This window comes from Lutra lutra, chromosome 7 (assembly GCF_902655055.1).
Source record: "Lutra lutra chromosome 7, mLutLut1.2, whole genome shotgun sequence".
NCBI lineage: Eukaryota > Metazoa > Chordata > Mammalia > Carnivora > Mustelidae > Lutra > Lutra lutra.
In genome coordinates, this window is record NC_062284.1 from 1,623,188 (window position 1) to 1,647,157 (window position 23,970).

At 61.0% G+C, this 23,970-nt stretch overlaps 1 protein-coding gene across 6 annotated transcripts in view; it reads left to right on the forward strand.

The window, feature by feature from the left end:
- ARNT2 (aryl hydrocarbon receptor nuclear translocator 2) overlaps nucleotides 1-22,830 on the forward strand; it is a 145,274-nt gene extending 122,444 nt beyond the window's left edge. For 3 of the 6 annotated variants that reach the window (XM_047736227.1, XM_047736231.1, XM_047736230.1), the window contains exons 13-19: nucleotides 2,045-2,117; nucleotides 2,858-2,981; nucleotides 5,782-5,881; nucleotides 8,104-8,242; nucleotides 8,843-9,008; nucleotides 17,198-17,334; nucleotides 18,811-22,830. In XM_047736227.1, coding sequence (XP_047592183.1) covers nucleotides 2,045-2,117; nucleotides 2,858-2,981; nucleotides 5,782-5,881; nucleotides 8,104-8,242; nucleotides 8,843-9,008; nucleotides 17,198-17,334; nucleotides 18,811-18,909 — 838 coding nt within the window. In that variant the 3' untranslated portion in view covers nucleotides 18,910-22,830. Of the gene's footprint in view, nucleotides 1-2,044; nucleotides 2,118-2,857; nucleotides 2,982-5,781; nucleotides 5,882-8,103; nucleotides 8,243-8,842; nucleotides 9,009-17,197; nucleotides 17,365-18,810 lie in introns of all 6 variants that reach the window. The other 3 variants (XM_047736232.1, XM_047736233.1, XM_047736229.1) reach the window with 3 other exon arrangements.
- The last annotated feature ends 1,140 nt before the right edge of the window (nucleotides 22,831-23,970 follow it).

Genomic DNA, 23,970 nt, shown 5'->3' on the forward strand with positions numbered 1-23,970 from the left:
TTAAACTTTGTGGACAGGATGGTGTGCGCCCCTTCTCCTCGGGCCTCCAGCTGTACAGCCACTGGAGGGACTGGCTGGGGGCAGCGGGGTGAGAGTCTGGGGGCTCCCCTGTCCCAGGGCAGGAGGAGCGCAGCTGCCGCTGAGGCCAGGCTCCCGGCCGGCCACAGGTCCCACCAGTCTTGTCACCGGCCAGCACAGGGGGTCCCCTGGGGCTGCCTCACCCCGGTGGGGTATCCTCCATGCCATGAGGTGGCCACTGCCCCAAACCCTCTTCAGAGCACTGGGGCTTCTCTGCGCATCCCACTTCTCCAGGCCTCGGGGCGCTCTGTTGTGAAGGGAGTTCGGCAGACATCCTCAGGGAGGGCTCGGGGCTCCCTATGTGAGCCCGGCGAGAGTTGCCGTGAGAGCAGGGGCCCCGGGTAAGTGTGCAGAGGACACAGGTGTCCTTCCTGCTGGCCTGCTGTAGTCGGCAGCTCCCCTTGGCCAGACCACATGGCCTCCTCCCGAGCAGGACCCCCCACAGGACCCCCTCCGCGGGGACGCTCCTCTGCTGGCTCCTGCCCTCCCTGCATTTGACTTCTGGGCTCGCTGGCAGACTTGCCTTTTCTGTGCCCCCCCCCCCCAGCCCCTGTGCCTCTGGCCCCCAGCGAAGGGGATGGCATCTTTGAGGGGTTCCTCCCCTGCCTCCAGGCTCAGAGCATGGGGCGGGCATGGGGGAGATGACCCGCACCTCCCAGCTGTTCAGAAGGGACCCACACAGATTGCTCTGGCTTCAAAACACACAGCGACAACGGATAAGGAAAGTCTGGCCAGTTAACACGAACACGGAAGAGACGTTCTCCAAATTTTGTTCACCACATGGGCCATGTGCTGTCCATGGCCATAGTCCCAGCACCCAGATTTTGTCCTGAGCTCGTCCACACGCTCTGACCATACCTTCTTGTGTCCACGACGGTCCTCGCAGCAGCCGCCATGGGACAGCTGGGAGCACGCGCTCAGTGACTCGACAGACATGTCCACACGGTCGCTCTCCTCTCACTGCCGAATCCGTGTAGACCATGCTCGTCTCTGGCTGCTGGGTACATTCCCTGCACAAGCCCCAGCAGCAGGGCGACTCCTGGAAGGAGTGGACGTGTCATGGGACCTGCCGGGGATGCCAGGAAGGCCGTGAGCCCGCGCACTTCCCCAGCGGGGCGTAGCCTTTCGGCACCAGGCCAGCGCGCTCAGCATGGTTTACCCGCCTCATGGTGAAGACTTGTTCTATGAGTTTGCTCAGACTCGCGCTTACTCGCTGTCCGAACGGTGGACATGGCTCCTGTCCCCACCGATTCTATGAGTAGCCAGTCTCTGTGTTGTGCCTGCGTGTTTATGCTCTCACGGTCCCTTGCGTCCTCCCTGTTGAGCCCCGGGCACGGGTGTGTGTGTGGCGTTGGTCAGTACTTTGCTGATCGCCATTCGCCTCTCATTCTCATTGGTGTTTAGAGTTGAAAGCGACGCTGTCGTCCCGCCCCATTTTTAGGCTCTGAGCTGCTGTAGGGCTCGCTGCCCCTTGGAAGGAGCGCGGTTTCCATCGTCTGAAACATAAAGTAGCCGTTTCCTATAAGGAGGCTCTTTCTGTCCCCAAAGGAGCAGCTTGGGGTGTGCCATGTGCCGGGCAAGGTCCAGGTCCGTAAACTCATGCCCACGGGCGGGCAGGCCCCAGCAGCCCCTCTGCACTCTTGCGTGGGGGACAGTAATGCTGCGGGAGTCCAGAGTCACCGGAGTTTCTGCGTCGATCAGAATTTGTCCTGAAGTCTTTTTACCTGCGTACGAAGAAATCATAAACCAAAATTTATTTCCTAAATGCAGGCAGCCTCCAGTACAGAGCCGGGGTCTTGATTTGAGGCATTAAAGAGTCTTCATAAAAAAAAGTAAATAAAAACTGAACCCATCTAAGGGTCCATCATGTGTCTCCTCTGTGGTGTGGGGCTCGGGGCGGACTCTGGTCCTGCCCCACAGTCGCCACGTCCATTCTTGGTGACGCTGTTGCCTTCGTGTCCCTCAGGCAGCTCCAGCAGCAGCAAGCGGAGTTGGAAGTGCACCAGCGGGACGGGCTGTCGTCCTACGACTTATCACAGGTGAGCTCCTGGGAACTGTCTGCAGCCCAAGGGACCGGGACGGCGCTCGACCCTTAGCTTGATTCCCCCACTGCCCCCCGAGCCAAGCAGGCGCAACTATTCCGTCCAGGCACTCAGTGCAGAGGCCTCGCTCCCCTGGGGGTCTCCCGTGACCCTTCTGCAGAACTGGGCCATGAAGGAGGCAGGACCCGTGAAGCCCGGGTGGCAGGTTTTGGCCAGTACGGAGATGGCGGGCCCATGGTAGCTTTCCGGACGCCGTCTCACAAACTAGGAAGCCGGTGGAGGCAGCTCCGGACCCTGTCAGCCCTCCACTGCCCAGCCGTCTGTCCTGCTTTGGTCCAGTCCCCATCTGCTCCCACGCCTGGTCCTGCCCTGGGTCCCCCTCTCCCTGCGCTGTTTCCCTCCCTTCTCCCTTGTCCCCTCCTTTTCCCTCTGCCTTTCCTGCTGTGTCGGAGAGCGGGCCTCCTCGGGAAACCACACGTTTCCTGGTCTTTAAAGTACGTGATTATTCTGTATCTCCCTAGAAGTGATCGGTGTGACCCCGTCATCCTTTCCGTGACCTCCAGCTCACACCCCCACCCCGACTGTCCTTGGCCTCTGTCAACAGAAAAGTCCCCACACCCCCCACCTGTAAAACTGTCCAGCCCGAAATGTCAGTGAGACTGGAGGGAGGGGACCCAACGAAGGTGATGTTCTGTATCTCACACGTGGGACACGGTCGTATTTTCATGCGCAAACAGGTTCCCGTCCCCAACCTGCCGGCTGGCGTTCACGAAACCGGGAAGTCCGTGGAGAAGGCGGATGCCATCTTCTCCCAGGAAAGGGACCCCCGGTTCGCTGAGATGTTTGCAGGGATCAGTGCATGTAAGTTTCCCGATGGCACGGGGCCTGGCGGGGGTGGGGGGCGGGGCGCTGAGGCTGGGCCGTCGGGGGGTGCTCCCCCCAGGAGAATTCCCCGCGGGTGGGTTTTCCGTGTGTGAGAGCACCCAGAACAGGAGCCCGGTGGACCCTCGCCCCCCACTCGCCCCTCCCTGGGGCCCCAGACCGCACACCTCCTGCATTCGAGGGTTGGAAACGAACGGCCCGTGGGCGCCCAGCCGCTCAGTCGCGGTCATCGGGTGGCCTCTGCCTCCGTCAGCGCCGTCGCCGGAGAAAGTGGCGCGTAGGACCGAGCTGTCCTGTGACGCCCGTGCACCTCTTACCCCTTCCAGTCAGGTTACCATTAAGGCAGCAAAATACACAATCTGGAAAGGTCTGTGTCGTTCCAAAATTCAGCAGAAGGATCCCGTTTTGTGGGAGTCAAGGAATTTCTGCGAGTTGCAGTGCAGTGGGCATCCACTGAGGAGCGCAGCCGAAGGAAGACCAGGCTCAGCCCTCCTGGCGTCCGCACGTGTGCTGCCAACGGGGCCGTCGTTCCCACTGTGACCAGCCGCTGGGCAGCCAAGGAAGGGGCAGCACCGTCTCCCACAAGGGCCACGCGTGCTGACCCGTGGGGCGTGGTGACCTGTCGGCCCCCAGACACGCTGCCGGCTTTCATCAGGGACTCTCGATGTTGGCGGAGAAGAGAGCAAATGGTAGCATGTCTCAAAGTCTTCTCTGACCCCCAGAGAAGCCTGAGGCGTCGGACCAGACCCTGCAGCGTTTCTAGGAAATCCACATGAAGTTGTGATGTGTCACAGACAAGACACATTCCCATGTAGGTGACCGAAGGGGGAGAGTTGGCAGACAAGGAGAACGGGAGAGCCCCCACGTGTCCAGCCGCCAGGCTGCGCCCGCACATGGGAGGCCACAGGTCAACGCTCCCGGACACGGGCCATCGACCCAGACCTCCCAAGCACACGGCTTGCCGGGGACTGGGCTTGTCTGTGGGGTGAATCAGAACACAGAATGCGAGGGTGGAAGGGGCGGGCTGAGAAAGCAGGAGTGCGAAGAGGACACCAGGAACCCCAACGACCAGGGTGCAAATTGCCAGAAGATACAGAAGATGCAGAAAAACGAGAACCCAACCGATTCGGCAAAGACCCGGGCGCATCTTAGGTTAGGGTCATAAACAGAAATTTCTCGTTGGCTTGTATGTTTTTTTCCTCTGATATTTCTAGAGCCGCATAGCTTCCCGTGTGTTCAAAAATAGCCACTCTTGAAAGGAGGGAAGAGAAAAGAAGGGAGGAAGTCTCGCTTCCAAGAAAAGACGAGGACGTTTTTAGCAAATCACAAAACACTCGGGAAAAAAGTGAAATCATAAGAAAGTCTGAATGTCATGATGGTAGAATCCACGGGTGTCCAAGGACCCGACGGGCAGCTCCTGGGTCACGCACGGGCTGCCAAATGGGCCGTGTCCAACCTCATGCCGCGAACTGTGGGGCATGGAGGGGGGGGGCCTGGTGCCCGTGGACCCCGGAAGGCACCGTCATCCGAGCGCCATGGGTGACAGGTCTGCTCTACACTGTGACCTGATGGGGAGGTGCGTGTATCGTGAGCCCTGGAACGTGGGAAAGAGTAACTGGAAATACATGAAAATCCGATAAAACCAAGTTGCGGCGGGAGGTCTCAAGGTCGCTTCTTCATCTCCAACACATCAAGCAGATCAAAGTCACAACACGAAGAAAACTATAGAAGATCGAATAATAAAATCAAGACTTTCCATACACACAATTTTGTGCTCTACAAATGTTTCAGAGCAGTTAGGAAAAAATGTGCTTCTCGTTGACCCAAACCACCCAGAATACGTGAGAAGAATCGCTCACCTTAAGTGAAAAGTCACGAGAAGTCCCTCGGGCGCCGCTCCCCGGGACCTCGAGCTGCGTCTTCATCTGCAAGACTTGGGCCTGCGGACCACATCAGAAACACAGGCCGAGAGGCCGGGCCCTTCCGCCCTGTCGGCGTTTCCTCCAGGCGCCGTCATCGCAGCAAAGGGAACGGACCAGGGAAACTGCTCGGGGCTTCAGTATGACAAAACGTCACAGGGAGGTTTGCACACGTGGGAGATTCAGCACGTGACCACTGACGCCGTCCCCTCGGCCGCAAGCACCCGAGCCTGAGTGTCCATCGCTGCTCGTGTCCACCCCGGGGGATCCCCCACCAAGCCAGAGACGAGTACAGGCGAGGGGTCTGCGTAGGCCCCAAATCCTTGCCACGTAACTAACGTTGACATCCTTTGTTCCTGTGTCTTGTGGGTGGGCTGTCAGGGGTCGTGGGAACAACGGGCACAGGAGTTTAGACACTGTAGGGCAGCGAGAGGCTCTAGAACAAACATGTCCAATCCTCCTGCCCCATCATAGGGCAGAGCTGGGCTCTGAGCTCCGGCATGGCTCCTCCGAGCCACGGTTCCGTGTGTCCTCCACGGGCGTGGAAGGAGTCAGTAGTCCTGTCTGAGGAAGAACGTCCACTGGTCCTTTCCATCTTCCCAAGTCTTGGAACGGGCCTGCTTTCTGGGGCGCATGGCCAGGCTTCAGTGCCGGAGGACAGCCCAGCGCCCTCCTGTGCACAGAAGGCCCCGGGAGACAGAGGGCGCGGAGGTGAGGGCGGGCAGGGACACATGGACGGGCAGCCGGGATGGGTCTGTCCTGCTTGGGGATGCCCAGCCCCACACCTGCCCCCTGGCTGCCCACGCTGTGGTCTGGAGGACGAGAAGCCCTTGAGCATGACCCTCACTGTGCTCTTCTAGCGGACAAGAAGATGATGAGCTCAGCGCCCGCGGCCGGGACGCAGCAGATCTACTCCCAGGGCAGCCCGTTCCCCCCGGGGCACTCCGGGAAGGCCTTCAGGTACGCACCGGGCAGGGGCTGGGGACAGTGGCAGCACCTCTGGTCTGGGGCCAGCAGGACAAGGCGGGGTCCCCCAGGGAGTGGCTGCCATGCCATCCTCACCAGCCTGCACCTGCTCATCGGGTTCTCCCAACCCTAACCCCGACCCTGGCTGCCAGATCCTCGGTCTGGACGGAGGCAGTAGGGAGGGGGCAAAGGCCAGAGATGAGGAGGGGGCCGTTGGGGATGGGAACAGAGCTGGGAAGGCCTGGCCGACTGTGAGCGGAGCCTGGGAGCAAAGGTCACGTGGCCACTTGGGGACGCAGAGGGACCTCCTCCAGAACACGCTGAACGAGGCCCGGGAGGCCGCAGGCAGGGAGAGACTCGGGGTCTGGGCAAAGCAGGAGGAGGCTGCGGAGGCCTTGAATGCCACGCTGGGGAGCTGGAGGGGAAGAGGGGCTTGGGGAAATGGGGTCTGGGAGAAGGTCCGGGGGGTGGCATGGAAAGGGAGGTGCAGGTGGTTCACAGGACACGTGGTCCCACTCCAGATGCTGAGCCGGGGTGAGGCTGTTGTCATAGAAACAGGAGTCGGAGGGCAGTGACGGAGGAGAGGCCGGCTTGTGGCCAGCTGGCTGTGCGGGGAAGGAGTTGGGACGGCTGCCCCTGCCCACAGTCCGGCATCAGGAAAGCCTCTCTCACTGCTCGTCTGTGGAAGGGCGGGAGGGAAGGACGGGAGGGAAGGACGGATGGAGGGAGAGAGGGAAAGAGGGAGAGATGGATGGACGGGTCGAAGGAAGGAAGGAGGGAGGGAGGGAAGGAAGGGTGGGTGGAGGGAGGGAGAGATGGACGTCTGTGAGCTGCTAGGCCTGGGTCATGAGCCGGATTTCCTGTAAATCTGAGGGGCCCGGGCTGGCGGGAGTGGGAAGGGTGTGGGATGGATGTGGCAGTCGGAAGTCAGTCGCCCTGAGCTCTGGCAGAGTGGTGTCACCGCAGGCCCCTGAGTGCGTCCTCACGCTGAGCCCTGCTGTGGGCCTGGCAGCCATGACCCAGCCTGTGTGCACTGAGGCAGGCATCCCTGGGGGTTCTGGGGAGTGCCAGGCATGGGCTTGCTGGGCACAGGGTCCGGCCCTCGTCCATCAGTGCCCTGGGAGGACAGGAGGGCTGAACGAGTGGGGAGAGACCCCCGACCCATAGAGAACAGGAATCAGTAGAGGCTTTCCAAGGCCATCGGCTCATCAGGAGGGAGGGTGGGGAAGGGCCCTTATGTTGAGGGAGGGGGTGGTGGCAGGAGGAATGCTGTCCGCTTGGGGGATGGCTGGGACAAGGAGGCACAGACACACTTGGAGTGCCCCTATCTCACGAGGGACCAGAGAGCACAGAATAAGTATGATAACACACGCAGTAAGACCGTACCCACTCTTCTGTGCCGGCCCGTACACTGCCTTTCTTTGAAACCCACACCGGCGGTCAGCCCGGTCCCCCACCCTTGGCTCCCTCCTGGGCCCGCAGCGCTGTCCCGCCCTGAGCTGCTCCAGGACGAAGGGCATGAAGCCAAACAGAAGCTCCCACCTTCCCCCTTTATTGCGCGTGTTGTTGGATCCTGTATCATCACCATGGCTGGAAAACGCTGCGGGTGGCGGGGTGTGCCGCTGGCCTGGGAGCCCAGACGGCACCCGGAGGTGGCACCTGCAGGGGGCCAGACACAGAGGCACCTGGGACTCACCAGCCAGTGCCCCGTACCAACCAGAGAACATGGGAGACGTGGGAGGGTGGGAGGCCGGCTCCCCACAGCGTCCTCCGGGTGGGGCGTCCCCTGAGAGGCTGTCCTATTCAAGACCAACCCCTTGATAGCCTGCAGCCCAGTCCCACAGTCCAGAGCCTGTAGGTGCCCCACGGGAACGAATTAACCAGTGCACAGGGCACTGGGTCCTCACTGAGGCTGATTTTCACGCTAAGGAGCTTCTCATTCGGAGACACATGGGGTGGCGGCCTGGAGGAGAGAGTGGGGCCCAGGGCCCGGGGGGAGCACAAGGCAGGCCACAGAGGTGACACAGAGAGGGTCCCAGGGGGGAGGAGGAGCACCAGGGGGCTGGCCATGCGTGGGCCACCTTGTCCCGGCGTGTTCTGTGCTAGAGAGATGGACGGACAGAGGTGGCTGCTGCGAGCGAACAGGGGTGCCCCCGGGGGGCCCGCGTTGGGGGTGAGGCGTCTCCTCGGGACGAACGCGGTTTCATCCCTTCCAGCTCTTCCGTGGTCCATGTGCCCGGCGTGAATGACATCCAGTCCTCCTCGTCGACCGGCCAGAACATGTCCCAGATCTCCCGCCAACTGAACCAGAGTCAGGTGGCCTGGACAGGGAGCCGGCCGCCCTTTCCCGGACAGGTACGGGCTCCGGGGAGGGAGATGTTCCCAGGCCCAGGCGGGTCAGAGCACCCGGGACCGACTTCCTTCGGCTCCCAGCTCCGACACAGGTTAGCGCTCTGAGTACCAGCCCCCTCCCCTCCCCTGAGGGGCCCAACAGCAGAGTCCCGTGTGCTTTCTGCGGCCTGAGTGCTGCCGTGGACGGGAAGCTGGGGAAAGGGGCAGATCCACAGACGCTCTGTGAGGAACGAGCCCCCTCACCACTCTGGAACCCCGTCTGCCCCAGCCGGAGCGCGTGAGGACCCCCAGCCCCGGGACACACACCGCTCCCTGGTAGGCACTGTGACACGGGCATCTGGTGGCCCAGGGGACTTCTCCATGTGTTTGTAGTACCAGGCCCCCATCAGCAAAAGCCGTAGGACCCCCATCCTTGTAGGATGGGGGGTGACTTCACCCAGACCTGCCCCAGTTTCTGGACCTGCACATGCTGGGCTGACACCAGGTTTGGACCCAGGTGGGCAGGAGAGCCATGGGGAGTTGCCATCAGCCCGTGCGGCCTGGGGACCGGGCCAGAGGCCTGCTGGTGATGCTTCCCTTCTCTTTGCTGTGTCCTGATTATAGCAAATCCCTTCCCAGTCCGGCAAGACTCAGTCATCTCCCTTTGGGATTGGCACGAGCCACACCTACCCGGCGGACCCGTCCTCCTACAGCCCCCTCTCCAGCCCAGCTACCTCCTCGCCCAGCGGGAACGCCTACTCCAGTCTCGCCAACCGGACGCCAGGGTTTGGTAGGTTGGGAACGAGGGCAGGACTCCCCGGGAGAGCCGACAGAAATGCTTTCTGAACGTCCTGAGTTCGGGGGACTGAGCCCTGAGTTCCCAGAACCCGGGGACCATGCCTGGGGGTTTCCAGGTGCCGTGGTGTTCCTCGGACGCTGGGGGCTTGGGTCTCAGCTGTGTGAGGCGACTTTGTCATTTTCAAGGCTCTGGGACTATAGTCCTATGTGCCAAAGTGCTGTTTTACCCTTTATGGCCCTTGGCGAGGAAGTTCACTCTCTCTGCTGAAGGTCCCGGGAAGGATCCCATCCCGTGTCAGAGCTCCTCTCCCAGCTTCACAGAACCTCAGGCCATAGGGGTTCAGTGGCAGCTCCCCGTGGTGCCGCTTCCCGTGGTGCTGCTTCCATGTGGGTCTGCTGGGCCCGGGCCCCACCTCGATTGGGAGGGGCTGCCAGGCGCCCTGAGCTTCCTGAGCTGGGGCCCATCCTCTCTCAGCGCGGCCACCGTGACCTACCTGTGAGGCTCACGGGGCGTCTCTCTGCAGGATGGACGCCCTCAGGCGAGCATGGGGCTGAGCCCACATACCCGGGTTTCCACCTGGCAAGTCAGCCCCAGGGGAGCCGCTGTGTCCACCGCTGCCCACTCCCTGTCCCGCCCCGGACACAGCACTTCCTGAACCCTCGCCAGCCTTGCCCCTGTTCGTACACACACAGAACAGGTTCTCCTGCTCGGCCTCAAGCCAAGCCTGAGTATTGTCCCCCAATGGGAACTCAGCCACATGGTCCCTGTTTCTGGAGGGAAGGGTCCCCGGCCTCTAGCTCGTTCTAGCCTGCTGGATACTCAACTCAGAAACCTCTGGACTCTGGAAGCTGCTGGCCTCCAGGGAGCCCCTACCCCTGGTCTTTGCCTCGGCTGTCGATGGGAGAGGGTCCCCATCCGGCTACAGTGGCCACGTCCCCATTCGCTCCTGGCTGCCCTGCACTCACAGGACCCCACCGACAGTTAGGACCACGGCTGGCACTTACCAGACGCTCACTACCTGCTCGGCACAGGCACATTTGAATTCCCATAACTCTCACGGAGATGCCTGATGTCTCCCATTTCACAGATAGATAAACTGAGGCATGGTGAGGTCAGATAGAGGTCACAATGCCCTTGTCTCCAGACTCTGCCTGCCCTTGTCCTCTGATCCGTCATTAGGGGCACATGGGACTTAGGTGGAGGTTTCTTGATTCATACCAATGAGGGGCTGGGCCCCACTGCGTGAGTGCACAGAGACCACGGACAGGGCTCCTGCGGGCTCACCATCAATCCCTCCCTTGTTGACCTTGACCCAGCAGGGCAAGAGGAAGTGGTCACCCATGTTTGGAAACCAGGCCCTAGAGAAGAGGTCAGGGAGCGGGGGAGGAGCATAGGGTGGACCAGTCCTGGTGGGCATGGACATGTCTCCCCAAGGACAGCTGTGGGTCAGTGGCAGGAGGCCCCAGCAGAGGAGGGGACGGTGGTGTAGAGGGGCCCAGAGGGTAGGGCGGGCCGTGCATGGGACGTGCGGCCAGTGGAAAACAAACAGCCTCAACTCCAAGGGGCTCCAGGGAAATGGGATCTGTGGAGGCAGGCATGGAGGGCAGGCTTTGGTCAGGTCAGAGAGAAGAGAGTGTGCCTGTGGTTCATGAACAAGGACGTGCTCCCGAGCCAGTGGGAGGGTGCAGGGAAGACAGCGGTAAAGAAGGGGTGGGTGGGGAAGAGACAGAGGCACCTGCTGATGGTGCCAGCCATTGAGTGAACACAAGCCCGTGGACCCGCCAGCCGCGCTCATGTGGGCAGGGGACTCTCACCTTGCCGTGCATGGGACCCAAGTGCCCCCTCCAAGGGTACGGGCGAGATGGCGGTGCCGTGGGACCTACTGGTCAGGCCCAGAGGGTGCGCAGGCCCAGCCCCCCAACCCCCCACAGTACCCAGCTCAGCGAGCTGTCCTGGGCCGGATTCCGGAGCCCCGACGGCCCTGTCTCACGGGCGGGAGTCTGGGAGAGCTGGGGAGCCGACGATCACCTAGTGCGGGCCCCGGTAACTGACATCAGGGGGAACAGGCCGTGCCGGGGCTTCTGCAGGGGCTCCTCGAGGTGGCCGGTGTATGGGGTTCCCTCCTTGAATGAGGAATCCGGCCTCCTTGTTCCAGCTCCTTCCGTGAGCCACAGGCTCCTTTCGCTCCCCTGGCTTCCAGGAGTCAGACCAAAGCCCTCCCGCCATTTCGGGGCTGTGGTTGGACCCCGAGCTGTGCGACTGATGCATTTGCGTTTCCAGTCCTGATTCCGGTTTCGGCTCACCATGGGTCTTACCTCATTTGATGGGGAGAGCCTGGAAGCAGGACTAGAACGCTTCACTGAGGGGCTGACAAGTGCAGATGTTGGCTTCCTAACAGCTGGGTGGGGAGGGTGCGGCCAACCGGGCGCAGACAGGACACAGACACCACTCCTGTCATTGTGGCTCGGGGCGCTTCCTACAATGACCCTTAGCTAATGGGGTTGCCGGCACGCCCTGGCGAGGACAGGCTGGTGAACCTGTGTGGCAGCTTCCTGCTCCAAGCCTGGAGGTTCCACCTCCCCAAAGGTGTGTCTGTGCGGGGGACAGAGCCTCGTGGCAGTAAGTGGACTGGACAGGGGCTGGGGGCCTCGGCTGGTCGCTCCCCGGAGGGAGAACGCAGACCGGAGCCCACAGGAGCTGCCGCTAGGACTCCTGCACGCCGCCAGTCCCCGCGCTGCAGACAGAGAAACATCTGAACCAGGAGAGAAGCCCCTTCCTCAGTGCCTGCGGGTCTCTCCAGCACCTTCTGTGGATAGAGCCTAACCTCGCCCAGTGGGTGGGGGAGATGTGATTCCTGCATGCGGCAGCTACCCCACAAGGCAGCGCGAAGGGGCAGTAAACCCACAGCACGTGCTGAGCCCTGAGACCTGAGGTCCCTGGACGGCAACGTCTCCATCTCCACCACCTGCCTGCCAATGCGTCCGTGTGTCTTGGGGAAATGCAGGGGCCAAGCACACGGCTGCTCAGGGAAAGTGGCCCAAGGGGCCGGGGCAGACCAGGCGCTCCTCCTCGGACTCGCCCGGGGTCTAGATGACGTGACCGCCTCACCCGTGCGCGTCCAGACACAGAGGCCGGGCAGGCAGGGACAAGCCATTGCTTCCTGCCCTCCGCGTGTCCCAGTTTAGGAAGGGGCAGCTGACCCACCCCGCACATGCCCGGCACGAGTCCGTGCAGATCCTCTCGGGTCACAGCAGATAACACGACGGCGTGAGTGTGAGCGTCACTTCTGAGGCTCAAGAAATGCGTCGGTCACGTCACCGGCCTTCCCGGAAGGAGGCCTGTCCGTCTGCACGCCTGCTTCCGAGAGGAAGACGGAGAGAACGTGTCCTTCCACAAGAATCTGAAGATGTTTGCAGCGGGAAGGGGGATGAAAAATGAGGGACGGGGCCGGGCAGGCGCGGTGGGGGAGGGGTTGGCATTTCCGTGACCTGGAACATTTGCAGACACCACACCCCGAACCCCCAGGTCCTGCCTCGACTCAGCCGTGTGCCTTCTCACAGTAATTTAGGGAATCAGAGACCTTCCCACCGCTCCCAGTTACCGACGAAGAATGAAGTCTTGGGCAGAAAGCATGGGAAACGTGTCCTTGGCATGACCTACAGGAGCCCCCCAACCCGGAGGCATTTCTAGAACAAGCTGGCACTTGGATGCTCTTGGCTGACTCTGTCCATGAGGCCTCCCAGCGTCAGTGCTGTGGACGATTTGAGCCACGTAATTCTCTCTCAGGAGCTACCTTGTTCGTGTGGCTGTTCAGCTGCGTCCCCAGCCTCCCCCTACCCGCCCCCCTGCATTTATGACCACGAGAGGTGTCTCTAGACGTGTCCCCTGCACGGCAGGGTCACCCTGGGTAGACCCACCATGCCCCCCTCCGGCCGCAGAGGGCCTCTGAGCAGCAGTTCCAGAAGCTCTGGGATCCTCAGGGGAAGCTCTCTGGGAAACCGTCAGCAAGTGACCTGACGGCCTCGGACGCCGAAGGACTGTCTCAGGAGGAAGATGTCGTCCCTTCCTGCTACAACCAGGAACCCACACGCTTCTCCGGGTTCTGAAGTCTGGTCCGAAAGGCCACCCATTTGGCCCTGACGGTGGCAACGCTGCGCATGCTCTGCTTGGGCCAGGGGGCTGACGGGTCCCCATGTCCAGCCGAGGCCACAGCAGCCCGGACTGGGCTCAGGAAGCCGGCAGAGCAAAGACAGAATGGCTGGAGCCCAGCTCACAGTTTGCAGCTGTACGCACACAGCTTCCGGAACAACACGGCGTCCGAGGATGTCGGTGACCCCTGGGGTTTTTTCCAGGAAGTGGCTTGTAGACACATGGTGGGTGCAGGCCACATTTCTAACCTCCTCAGCATCGGTCTGTGGTCGGGTGGTGTGGCTCCGCCGGCCGAGGTCTGGGCTGAGAGCACCCGGTGCTGTGTGTCATAGTCACTGCTGTTCTGTGAGTGCGGAGGTCACGCGTGCGGCTGAGAGCTACGCAGATTCCGTAACAGGGGCCAGAAGAATGGCCTCCCCAGGACCCTCCCGTCTGACGGTGTGAACGCAGCCCGCTGGTCACGGCCCGGGAGGCGGCTTCCCGAGGAAGACCATCAGCTGTGACATCCGCTTCCCTGTCCCCCCATGCAGCCTGCACCCCCTTGCTGTGCTCGGAGCCATCCTGATGACTCGGACCCTCGTCTGCTGCCCCTGCAGAGCTGGGCTTGGTCGCCCCCGTGGCCGAGGCTCTCTGCTCCGTGTCTGGGGCTTGGTGGGCATCGGATATAAACTCTCAGTGTCCCAAGTGAACGCACACGAGCCCTGTGTCAGAGAGACCTCGGTTCCAAGGGGGCTCCGGCATTTCAGGTGGAACGAGTGGGCAGATTTCCGGAAGCTTCAGTTCCTTGTCTGGAAGCGGTGGGGAATGCGGCCGTCTCAGCGTCAGCGGGAAGAGGAAATGAGATAAGGTCAAAGCCCAGCACACACCTGTTTCCAGAAGTTCCGCGTCCCTCCTTCCTCGGCTCCTTCTGCCATTCCCGAAGCGATCCCGTTGAGTGGTTTTTCTACTGCAAACGTTTTTTTTTTAAAGGTTTTATATTTATTTATTTGACAGAGAGAGAGATCACAAGTAGGCAGAGAGGCAGACAGAGAGAGATGAGGAGAAGCAGGCTCCCTGCTGAGCAGAGAGCCCGATGCAGGACTCGATCCCAAGCCTCTGGGATCATGACCTGAGCCGAAGGCAGAGGCTTAACCCACTGAGCCACCCAGGCGCCCCTCTACTGCAAACATTTAAGAAGAGCCTGTCCTTTCCCGGAAGTTTAAGAATTGATTGTGCAAGCGTGCGTGTGTGATGAGTACGAATGAGCCCATCTTTCTCCAGGCTTCGGCCCCACTGCCTGCAGGGTCTCCGGCAGTCCCTGAGACTGACTGACATGGGAACGTGTGTTCCCTTCCCCGGTTTCACGCCGATGAATGCAGGGAAGCATCCGTGGGAGCAGAAGTAGGGGTTGAGAGGACACAAGGCCACGCAGGTGGAGAGTGGGTTTGGGAAGCTCGCATCCAGTGGGGCTCTGGACGCAGGCAGAACCCTCCAGGCGCAGAGGGGGTCCGTGGCTGGGGGCAGGCGGGCCACCCGGGAAGGGGTGGCGGGGGGCAGGGTGGGTGCAAAGCAGAAGTGGGGCTACACAGGCTCTCGGGACCCTGGCGGGCTGGGCTAGTTTGGCGCAGTTTTAGGAAGATGAGGGGGAGCTGTGGATTCCGGAGACAACTGCTGGCCCGGGATGGAGGGAAGCGGACAGGCCCGGAGATGCGATGTTCAGGGCCGTGGGCTGGACCTGAGTGTCCTTAGCTGGGCTTTCCCCACGGGGACGGTCCGGAGAGGGGAGATGCTGGCTTTAGGCACGGGGATGCCGGGCAGTTCTTAGAGACTTGGCTGTGGCCCCAGGCCTGGAGCCTAGAGAAGCAGACGGTGCACATCCGACCAGGGGAGACTTGGACCACACGCTGACCACACGCGGACCACATGGACCACACGGCTCCTGGCCGTCCGCTGGCTCTGTCAGGTCCTCCTGCCACCCTGCGCCCCAGGACTCAGGCACCGTGTGCCGTGCGGACATCCCCGCAGCGGCCTCCTCCTGACCTGTTCCTTCCTTGCCTCTCAGCCCTGGATGGCCGTGTTCCCGAACACGCAGGCGTGTGCAGGCCACTCCTCCACATGCCTGGGAACCCCGGGTTCCTGCCACCCTCACAGTGGGACACCCGCGCCGTGGCTCGCTCTCAGCCCGTCACACTTGGACCCTCAGCCCTGCACCCGCTCAGCTGCTGACTGTCCCCTACTGGGCTCCTCGACTTCCAGGACAAGTTAGGTGTCCCCCTAAGAGTTGGCACTTTCGCCACTCTCCCGGGTCACAGTGGCTCCCGCCCATGTGGCGCTGCCTTTCCCCTTCCCCCGCCATGCCATGAGCTCCCCTGGAGGCACTGTCCCCCTCTCCCGCCTGTGTGCACACCTGCACCAAGCCTGGGTTGGGGCCAGAGCCCAGGACCCCAGCGTATGAATCAGGGGGACTCAGTGGTGGCCATAGCTGGAAGGGAAAGTGGAGGGAATTAATTCCTGACGGGCAAGACCCCAGCAAGGAGTCATTGTTGTGGCCGGCGGGGGCCGCGCGTGGCCTCCTGAGCAGTGGTCATCCCCCCCCCCGCCCCCTGCCAGGTCCGTTATGACAGCTCCCCTGGACTGCCCCGCCATCGCCTCCTGCAAAGGTGACCGGGCCCCTCCACGCTCCCCTGTACAGCAGGTGGGCCGGCCTGTGCCTCAGGCGGCCTCCTCACTGCACCCCTGCCCCCGGCACTGCTGCGTGGGCCAGGCCTGTTCTAGACGTTTGGATGCCCAAACCGGCCCACAGACACGCTGCTTTGCAAGAAGTCCCCTGGCCTCAGGATCTCGTGAGCGTGAGGAGAAGATGCATTTTTCTTAAACAGCAGAGTCCCGTGAGCACCGTCAAATTTAATCCCTGATCCGGAAGCAGGGCGTCACGCCCCTGTCTGATTGTAGGAGGCCTCCTCCCAGCTGTTACCATCTGGAGTGCGGGAAGCACCCATCGGGAGGCCTTAGGGAGAACGTAGGTGTTTCGTTATAACTTTCGTGTCTCGGGTCGTGTGTCAGATATGTGTGTGTAAGACAGACAGACAGAGACGGAGACAGAGGGGGAGGCTGGGGCTCTCCCTGAACACTTAGTGGCCTCAGCTCCGGAGCCCAGCACCCGTCCTCAGGGAGGAGGATGGCCCGCAGGGAGCACCAGAGCTGTTGGGAAGAGCAGAGACGTTCCTGAGTTTTTCTGGCTGAGCCTCCGGATAGCTCATCCTCTTAGGCTGAAACTTTAAAATGGTTTAGACAGGTTTGTGCCCCTGTTTCCTACTGGGTTCCAGGCCACCGTCCTTACACGTTAACGGGCTCATTCCTACAAGGAAGCGCTTCGTGTCTGAGCCCCGATGCCTTTGGCCTCAAGCCATCTGGGACTAAGAAACCCTCGGAGGCAAGAGGAGAGGCCGTGGCTCTGGGCGCCTGTGGAAGGCCCTCGTGGAATGCCACGTGTGGCCTCAGCAAGTTATCCGAAACCTGTGAGGGTGGCAGAGCTCAGGGCACGCTGAGGTGACCTCCTCCTCTGGCCGAGTCAGGCTCCTGCAGAGAGCAGCCTGGGGACGAGGGGTGTGGAGGGGCAGAGAGGCCTTCCCTCCCGGGGCCTGCAGGGGTACTGCGTGGAGGGCTTGTCTCCGCCCACACTCAAGGCCCCCCAGACACGTCCCGCCCAAGCTCCGTGTGAGCCCACCCAGGGCGCCAGGGCTCCAAAGCTTCGAGCCCCCGGCCCCCGGCAGGTGCGCTCTGGGAGAGCGCCCCCCACCACGTGCCTGCACCCCTTGACAGGGAGCTCCCGCTTCAGTCTCACCCCCTAGCCGTGTGGTGCAAAGGTGACCTGTAACCCGTCGGTCCGTGCGAGCACACAAGCACGCGGGGGGCCGTGCACACACTGTCCCGCCGCCCCGATGGAGCGTGCCATTCACAAGTGTGGGGCGCGCTGGGCTGCCGTGGCTCTCGGTCTCACGGGGCCACGACACGGCTGTTAAAGGCGGTGTCCTGTACGTCGGGTCTTTCAGCCGAGAGTGGACAGAGTAGCGGGCAGTTCCAAGGGCGGCCGTCGGAAGTCTGGTCGCAGTGGCAAAGCCAGCACCACGGTCAGCAGAGCGGTGAGCAGCATCCCCACCAGCAGCCCGGTCAGACCGAAGTGTTCCAGGTAAATCGAGCCAGCACAGCCTTCTCGTAGGTACCGGCGCCTTCTCTCTGCTTCCTTTCCCCTCGCTCTCTGCTGCAGCCCCTACTGGTCCTTAGGGGTCCGGGTCCTGGCCCAGCCTGGGGGAGGGGCCGGGAGCTGAGGCCTCAGCTGTCCTCCCTGCTTGAGGACACCTGGGCCCCTCACAGAGGTCGTTGTTGGAGACCCTCCGGCCATCCCTTGTGATGGCAGCCCTGGCCTAGCTGTGCAGCTGGAGGGGACCCTGTGACAGCCCCTCAGAGCAGTGCTTGGGCCCCACGGGGTTTTCCTGGCCCCACCTTCAGCCAGAAGTTACCCCTGGAGGAAGGTTCCAGAGGGAGGCCTGAGCCTGTCAATGACCCCTGAGCCAAGGGCTTGGCCTGTCCCACCAGCCTGTGTGAGGAGCTCCTCCCCTAGAGCCGAGGCACCACCAACCCTGTCACCGTCACGCCCAGAGTTCCAGGTCTGCCCAGCAAAGCAAGGATGGGCAGGAAGCTCATGGAGGGAGGGATTGGAGGCCCCCCAGTTGGTAACCCCACCTTCCCAAGGGAGGGTCCACTCTCCTTGTCCCTAGCACCTGTCCCACCCAGCCAAGCAACATCTTCGCAGACAAAGGTCTAGAACCCAGAGGTCCCTCTCGATCTCCAGAGGGACAGCATTCTGACCTCCGCCCTCCGTCCTTACGCCTCACAGCCATGTGTAAGGCAGAATTCCCCAACCGGATTGTTCATGGTCACGAGGCTAAAAAGAATTCTTGGTCAGTTAAGTTCGTGAAACACTGGCTGAGCAAATTATTCAGGTTCTGCGGTCTTTATCAGAGCCTTTAGTATACGAATAAGCACTGAGGATTTTTAGGAGGTAGGCAGAGTGCCGTTTCCCAAACTCCTTCTTCCACCGAATTCTTTTCTCCAAGAATATCTCATGGGCCAGAATCTGACAGAACACACTTTGAGAAATTTGCCAGAGGGGATTGAAGTAGTGCTATTCCCATTCTCTAGATGGGCAGTCTGAGGCCCACAGAACCTGAGGGGCTTGTTGAAAATGAAGCCCGACCACACAGGCATATGGCTGTGCCCTCACAATGCGCACGAGCCTGGCCTGAGTTTATGTTGCATTTTGAGCATCGGCCATGGGTCCCTTGCTGGGTGCCCGGCCAGATTCACCACCTGGCGGGGTCCCTGTCCACCCTGTGTCCTGGCTCAGCCTCACACAGACACGGGTTATGTCCTGAGGTTGTGTTGAGCTGCTGAGACACCAATCCCGGGGGAGAGCAGCTTCCCGCCTCTGGGCATTTGAGGACCCCAGAGAGTGTCCCCAGACAGCTGGAGCCCATCGCGGGGCTGCCCCCTGGGCAGGGGGATGGATGAGCACGAGGGTGAGTCGCAGGCTGGGCTCCTGGGGTGTGCAAGTGCCCGGGATGATGAGCTGACCCCCGCGGCTTTCTTCTCTGCCCTCCCACAGGACATGCTACCCATGCCCGGAGATCCGACCCAGGGGACCGGCAACTATAACATCGAAGACTTCGCGGACCTGGGCATGTTCCCGCCGTTTTCTGAGTAGCGGCAGGCAGAGCGCGGCCAGCGCTGGGCCGAGCCCCGTGCACAATGCTGGCGCCCCCCATGTTGGCGGGGTCCCCCCACACCCTGCTTGCCCCTCTGCGGGACCCCCCAGCAGAAGGCATCTCACCCCCCCGCCACCCCTGGCACAGTATTGCTCAGGCCACAGCCAGGGATGCCCAGCCACCCACCGGGAGCCCTGGTAGACATTCGGGGGCCGTTGTATTTATTGTACTTTCTCTGTGTATGTTTGGGAGGTGAGTCTGCTGGGCTCTCGAGGTCTGGTTGTGAATAATGTCGTAGTCGACCGTGTTCACCTGGAAGACGTCCAGTCACAATCCCGAGTGCCCAGGCCTGCCCAGGACATGGGAATCGGGTTTCTTCTTTCCTTCGACATCTGTGGACAGGTGGGGCTTGGGCGCTGGAAGGGGGGTGAGCAGGACGCATGGCCTTTGTTCTCCGAGCTAGGACCCAGAGGAGACCCCACGCCCCCATCCCCAGCTCAGCCAAGTCTGTGTGTGCATCTCTCCGTCCGTCCCTCGTGCTGTGGGGTGTGTGTGCTCTGTGCAGTGTGACATGAATCCCTGTCCCAGTGGCTGTGCTGTGCCCCGTGTGTGTCATGTGGCCAGAGTAAGCAGCCAGGATCCAGGGTGCGTCATGGCTGAGGGCCCGCACAGACAGCCCTTGCCTCCAGCTCAGCAGCGCCCCGGCCAGACTGCGCTTGGCCCACGGTCTGGGCGCTGGGCTGGCGGGCTGCGCAGAGCAGGCTGGCATTTCAGTGTCACCCGAGTCCTGGCTGGGAACGTGCTTGTTTTAATGGGTCCACTCCCGCGTCCAGGCGCCCCTCTAAGAGGATGCGGCCACCTCCTCTTCCAGGAGGCCCCCGAGGGAGTGCGGGCCCTTCCCGCTTACCGTGGGTGTCCCCCTCCTGGCTCCCAGCCCATGCCCGCCAAGGGCCCACCTTGAGGTCACAGAGCCCGAGGGAAGGCAGGATGTCCAGGCCTCCCCATCCTTCTGAGCCTCCTCCCCCAGCGCCCGCCGTGGCAGCCACAGCACTCTCGGCTACCCCGGACAGGTTCGGACGTGGACTCCTGTGCAGAGACAGGCTCTTAGAAACGCCTCCCACTGGGCCACTGGGGATGGTGGTGCCTCGTGGGGGCTGAGTGCAGGTCTGTGAGGCACAAGGCCGGGCTTCGTGGTCCGATTCTGGTACACACTCCCCGGGGCCTTGCATTGTCCAGGTGGTCTCAAGACAGAAGGAAGAGTGACTCTAGAAGCTTCTGCTCGGCTGAGCCCATGGTCCCTGGCTTGCTGTGTTTCCCGGTACTCAGTGACCTCGTGTCCTCCTTGTGCCATGCACTGAGGCGGGCTCCCAGTCTCTCGTCTCTGACTTTCCTGACAGCCACGCTTCCGTTTGTCCTCCCCATCTGTGGGCTCGCAGACTCCCGTGTGGGACGGAAGCCACGCTTGCCCTGGGCAGGTGGTGGTGTCCTCCTCCCAGGAAGTCCCTGCATCCCTCCCAGGGCCCTCCAGGCAGACCTTCTCAGGCACTGGCTCAGAAATACCCCACCCTGGGATTTCGGAGGACCCTGTGAAGTGCGGGGGCTTCTGAGCTGCCTGAGAGCAGAGTGAGCCCAGCCTGCGGAAAGGAGCAGGGTGGGGGGTTGCACGAGCCTCTGCTTTGCTGTGCATTAAGCGCCGGCCCCGTGGGAGTCCAGAGGGGACCTCTGTGCCCTGTCTCGCTGGGGGGCTCCACCGGCAGAAGGCCAGCGTTGTGCAGTGGTCAGCTGTGGCCAGGAGTCAGCTGCGGGTGCTCCCAGCTCCAAGAAAGAGTCCACACGGGCTGAACCATTCCCAGAGCGGCTCTTAGACCTTCACGCACAGCGGTGATTGGGTCCTGGGTTTAAGGTCCTTTTCCCCCCAGAACTTGGGTGGAGCCAACCCCATGCACCACAACAGTGCCAGAGCCAGAGGGGGATCCCCTGTGTGGGCCCCGCCCTTGGGGTCCCCTCCGCCCCCACAGCCTGAGCCAACCCCAAGCAGGGGCACGACCATTTCCAAGAAAGGCACAGAAATCACTTTCAGATCAAAGAATGGTTTCTCCATGAAACGAAAACAGACTTTCTGTGGCCTTTCACCTGTGAGTTTGGAAGTTTTGGGCTTTCATGTTCGTTTTTTCATTTCCCGGAGAGAACTAGGGGTTTCCTGAGAGGTGCCCCTCAGCCTGACGCTGTGACCCGGGCTGTGCTAGACACCGAGGGGGTGTGGGCGGGGCGGGAGAGCCTGGTCCCCAACAGCCCTGCAGCCACTTCTGTCTGTCCCTGAAGGCTCGGTCCTGGAAGGCGGGGACCGCCGGTGACCGTAGGCCGGGCGTGATGGGGAATGTCGTGACTGGGCGGCCCGGCCTCCTGGCCTCCCAGCCCTGTCCCAGGAGCGCCCACAGGGAAGCCGATGGCAGTCCGACCGGCTGGTGTGAGCGCTCTGTCCTCTCCACTCCCCACCCCGCTCCTTGCTTGTGATTCCTGGAAGCCATCCCGTGGCCAGTACAAAAACAGGACTGGAAGGATCTCTGACCCAAGAGATGTCCCCTTGAGGAATCTTTTGACAGACCAGAAGAAGAGTTCAAGCTGCTGAGGGTCTCATCCTGGTTTGGAGGAGAGCGCCCCGTGCCAGGCCAGGGCAGCCAAGAGGGGACCGTGCGTGGACCCAGCTGTTGGTACGTCCTCCAGCCAGGCCCAGCCCAGACTCCTGTCCCGCCGGAGACGCAGCCCAGCTGGGCCAGGACTCACTCCCTCACTCATGCCTGCTCTCCTTGAGCCCAGAGGGTGGGCCTTCCACAGAACAGGCCGGGGCTGCGGCGGCCTGGGCCCTGGGCGAGGACACAAAGCAGCCATTTTGAGGCTCACCCGAGACTTGACTAGTGACGGTGGCCATGGGCAAGGAGGTCCTAGAACATTCTACCTATATGTCCCTCCCACGAGTTTTGTCTTTAGCTGCGGTTTCAGGGAGTGACGGCGCCATCACCAATGGCTGCGTTCTCCTCGGCTTCCCGAGACATGCAACGCACCCCTACACTGTTGCACGTGTCCGTTACAGAGGGGGAGCTGCCGAGAGTTGAGGGAACGTCCTTCGGGGGCTCGGACCTCTCAGCCAGTGAAGAGACCGTGTCTCCCCCAGATTAGCCACATGTGACCGGGACCTCCCATCCCTGTCCGCTAGCCTTTGCCAAGTGACGGGACAACCCCGGGGAAATGAGCCGTGGTCTCATCCTCGTACGCCAGCCCCTGGGAGCAGCCGAGCTCTGCCCGGCCCACGGGCTCCCTGCCAGTATGACCTGTCATGTAGCCAGACCAACCAAAGTGCTGGTGGGTCACGAGTCAGGGCACAAGTGGCCTTGGTTGTACCAGAAACCCTGAGTCTGGTCGTTCCTTGCCAGGGGTCCCTTCCCTCCTCCCTCCACCAGATCCTCGTGGGGCGTGCTAAGGGGTCACTCTACCTTTCCCTCGGCTGCCCGGGGCCCGACACAACTCAGAGAGGCACCCCACCGGGCTGCAGGCCGCTGTTCGCCTAGAGATGTGCCTGGGTCTGGTGGCCAAAGCTGGTGTTGTGGTCCAGCAGTCCCCCAAAGCCTGCATGGGGCCACCCACTGGGGAGGGGCCAGGCTGGCCGGATGTGGGGCGACTGGCTCCCCGGGACAGCCTTGTTCTTTGGCAAGGACGGGCTTCCATGGACTCTGTAAGCACGCCGTCATTTCCCTTGTAGCCTTTCTTCGTATGGCTGTGAGCAGTGCTGTGGATACATCCTCCTGTGTATTTCTGGAATGTTCTCTCAGACTAACGGTTATTGAGTTGGTTGTGTATATGTGTAACTAATGTAACTGCCTTTTCAGATTTCATCACAATAAAGATGACTTTGCTCTGAACAGTGAACCACGCGGCCAGCGTTGTGACTGAGCAGTCTGGGGAGACTTCTGGACTTGGGGGTGTGTCTGGTTTCATGCCTCTCGCTCCTGCTGAGGGCTCTGCTCCGTCTCTCACTGCCAGTCAGGAACGGAGAGGCCCTGGGCACTAACGAGGGGCCCTTCCAGGGGTCTGGCTACATAGGAGAGAAAGGTGCTTGCCCTTATCGACAGGCACAGCTCTCCAGGAGGCTCTGCTGCTCTGTGACTCGTGACAGACCTGGGCTACGTGCTTGTCAGTCCCAGTTCCTACATTATGAACCCGGACTCGAGAAGTGCAGGGACTACCTGAGAACAGACAGGAAGGGAGTGGCAGGACCAGGATTTGATCTCAGCCCTCACTCCAAACCCTGTATTTGCTATCTTCTTCAAACGCTCTTTTTTTTTTTTTAATTTTTTAAAAATTCTCCATACATTAGTATTTTAATATGCCCATGCCTCTAGGAAATACTTACAAATTCTAACCTTTCTCTGTGGAGAGATGACTATTTGGGGTCTAGCAAAATGCCAAAGTGAAATCATTTAAACGCTTTCCCACTAAATGTCTACCAGTCCTATTTTTTTTACAGTTTTGTTGAGCTATGATTGATATAAAATAAACTGCATGTATTTAAAGCATACATGGGAGGAAATTCTGTGACCTTCAGTGAGGCTTAGATTTCTTAGATAAGCCACTCAAAGCATGATCTGTAGAAGAATAAAATTATAAATTGGACTTCGTGGGGCGCCTGGGTGGCTCAGTGGGTTAAGCCGCTGCCTTCGGCTCAGGTCATGATCCCAGGTCCTGGGTTCAAGCCCCACATCGGGCTCTCTGCTCAGCGGGGAGCCTGCTTCCTCCTCTCTCTCTCTCTGCCTGCCTCTCTGCCTACTTGTGATCTCTCTCTGTCAAATAAATAAATAAAATCTTTAAAAAAAAAATAAATAAATTGGACTTCGTAAAAAAATCCAAACCTTTGCTCTTTAAGGACACGGTTAGCAGGATGGAAAGATCCCCCATTGACTGGGAGGAAATCGTGAGCCATCTATCTGGCAAAGGACTTGTATCCAAAATACGTAAAGAACGCTTACAACTCAATAAACAAGTCAGTACAAAGCAGGCAAAAGATT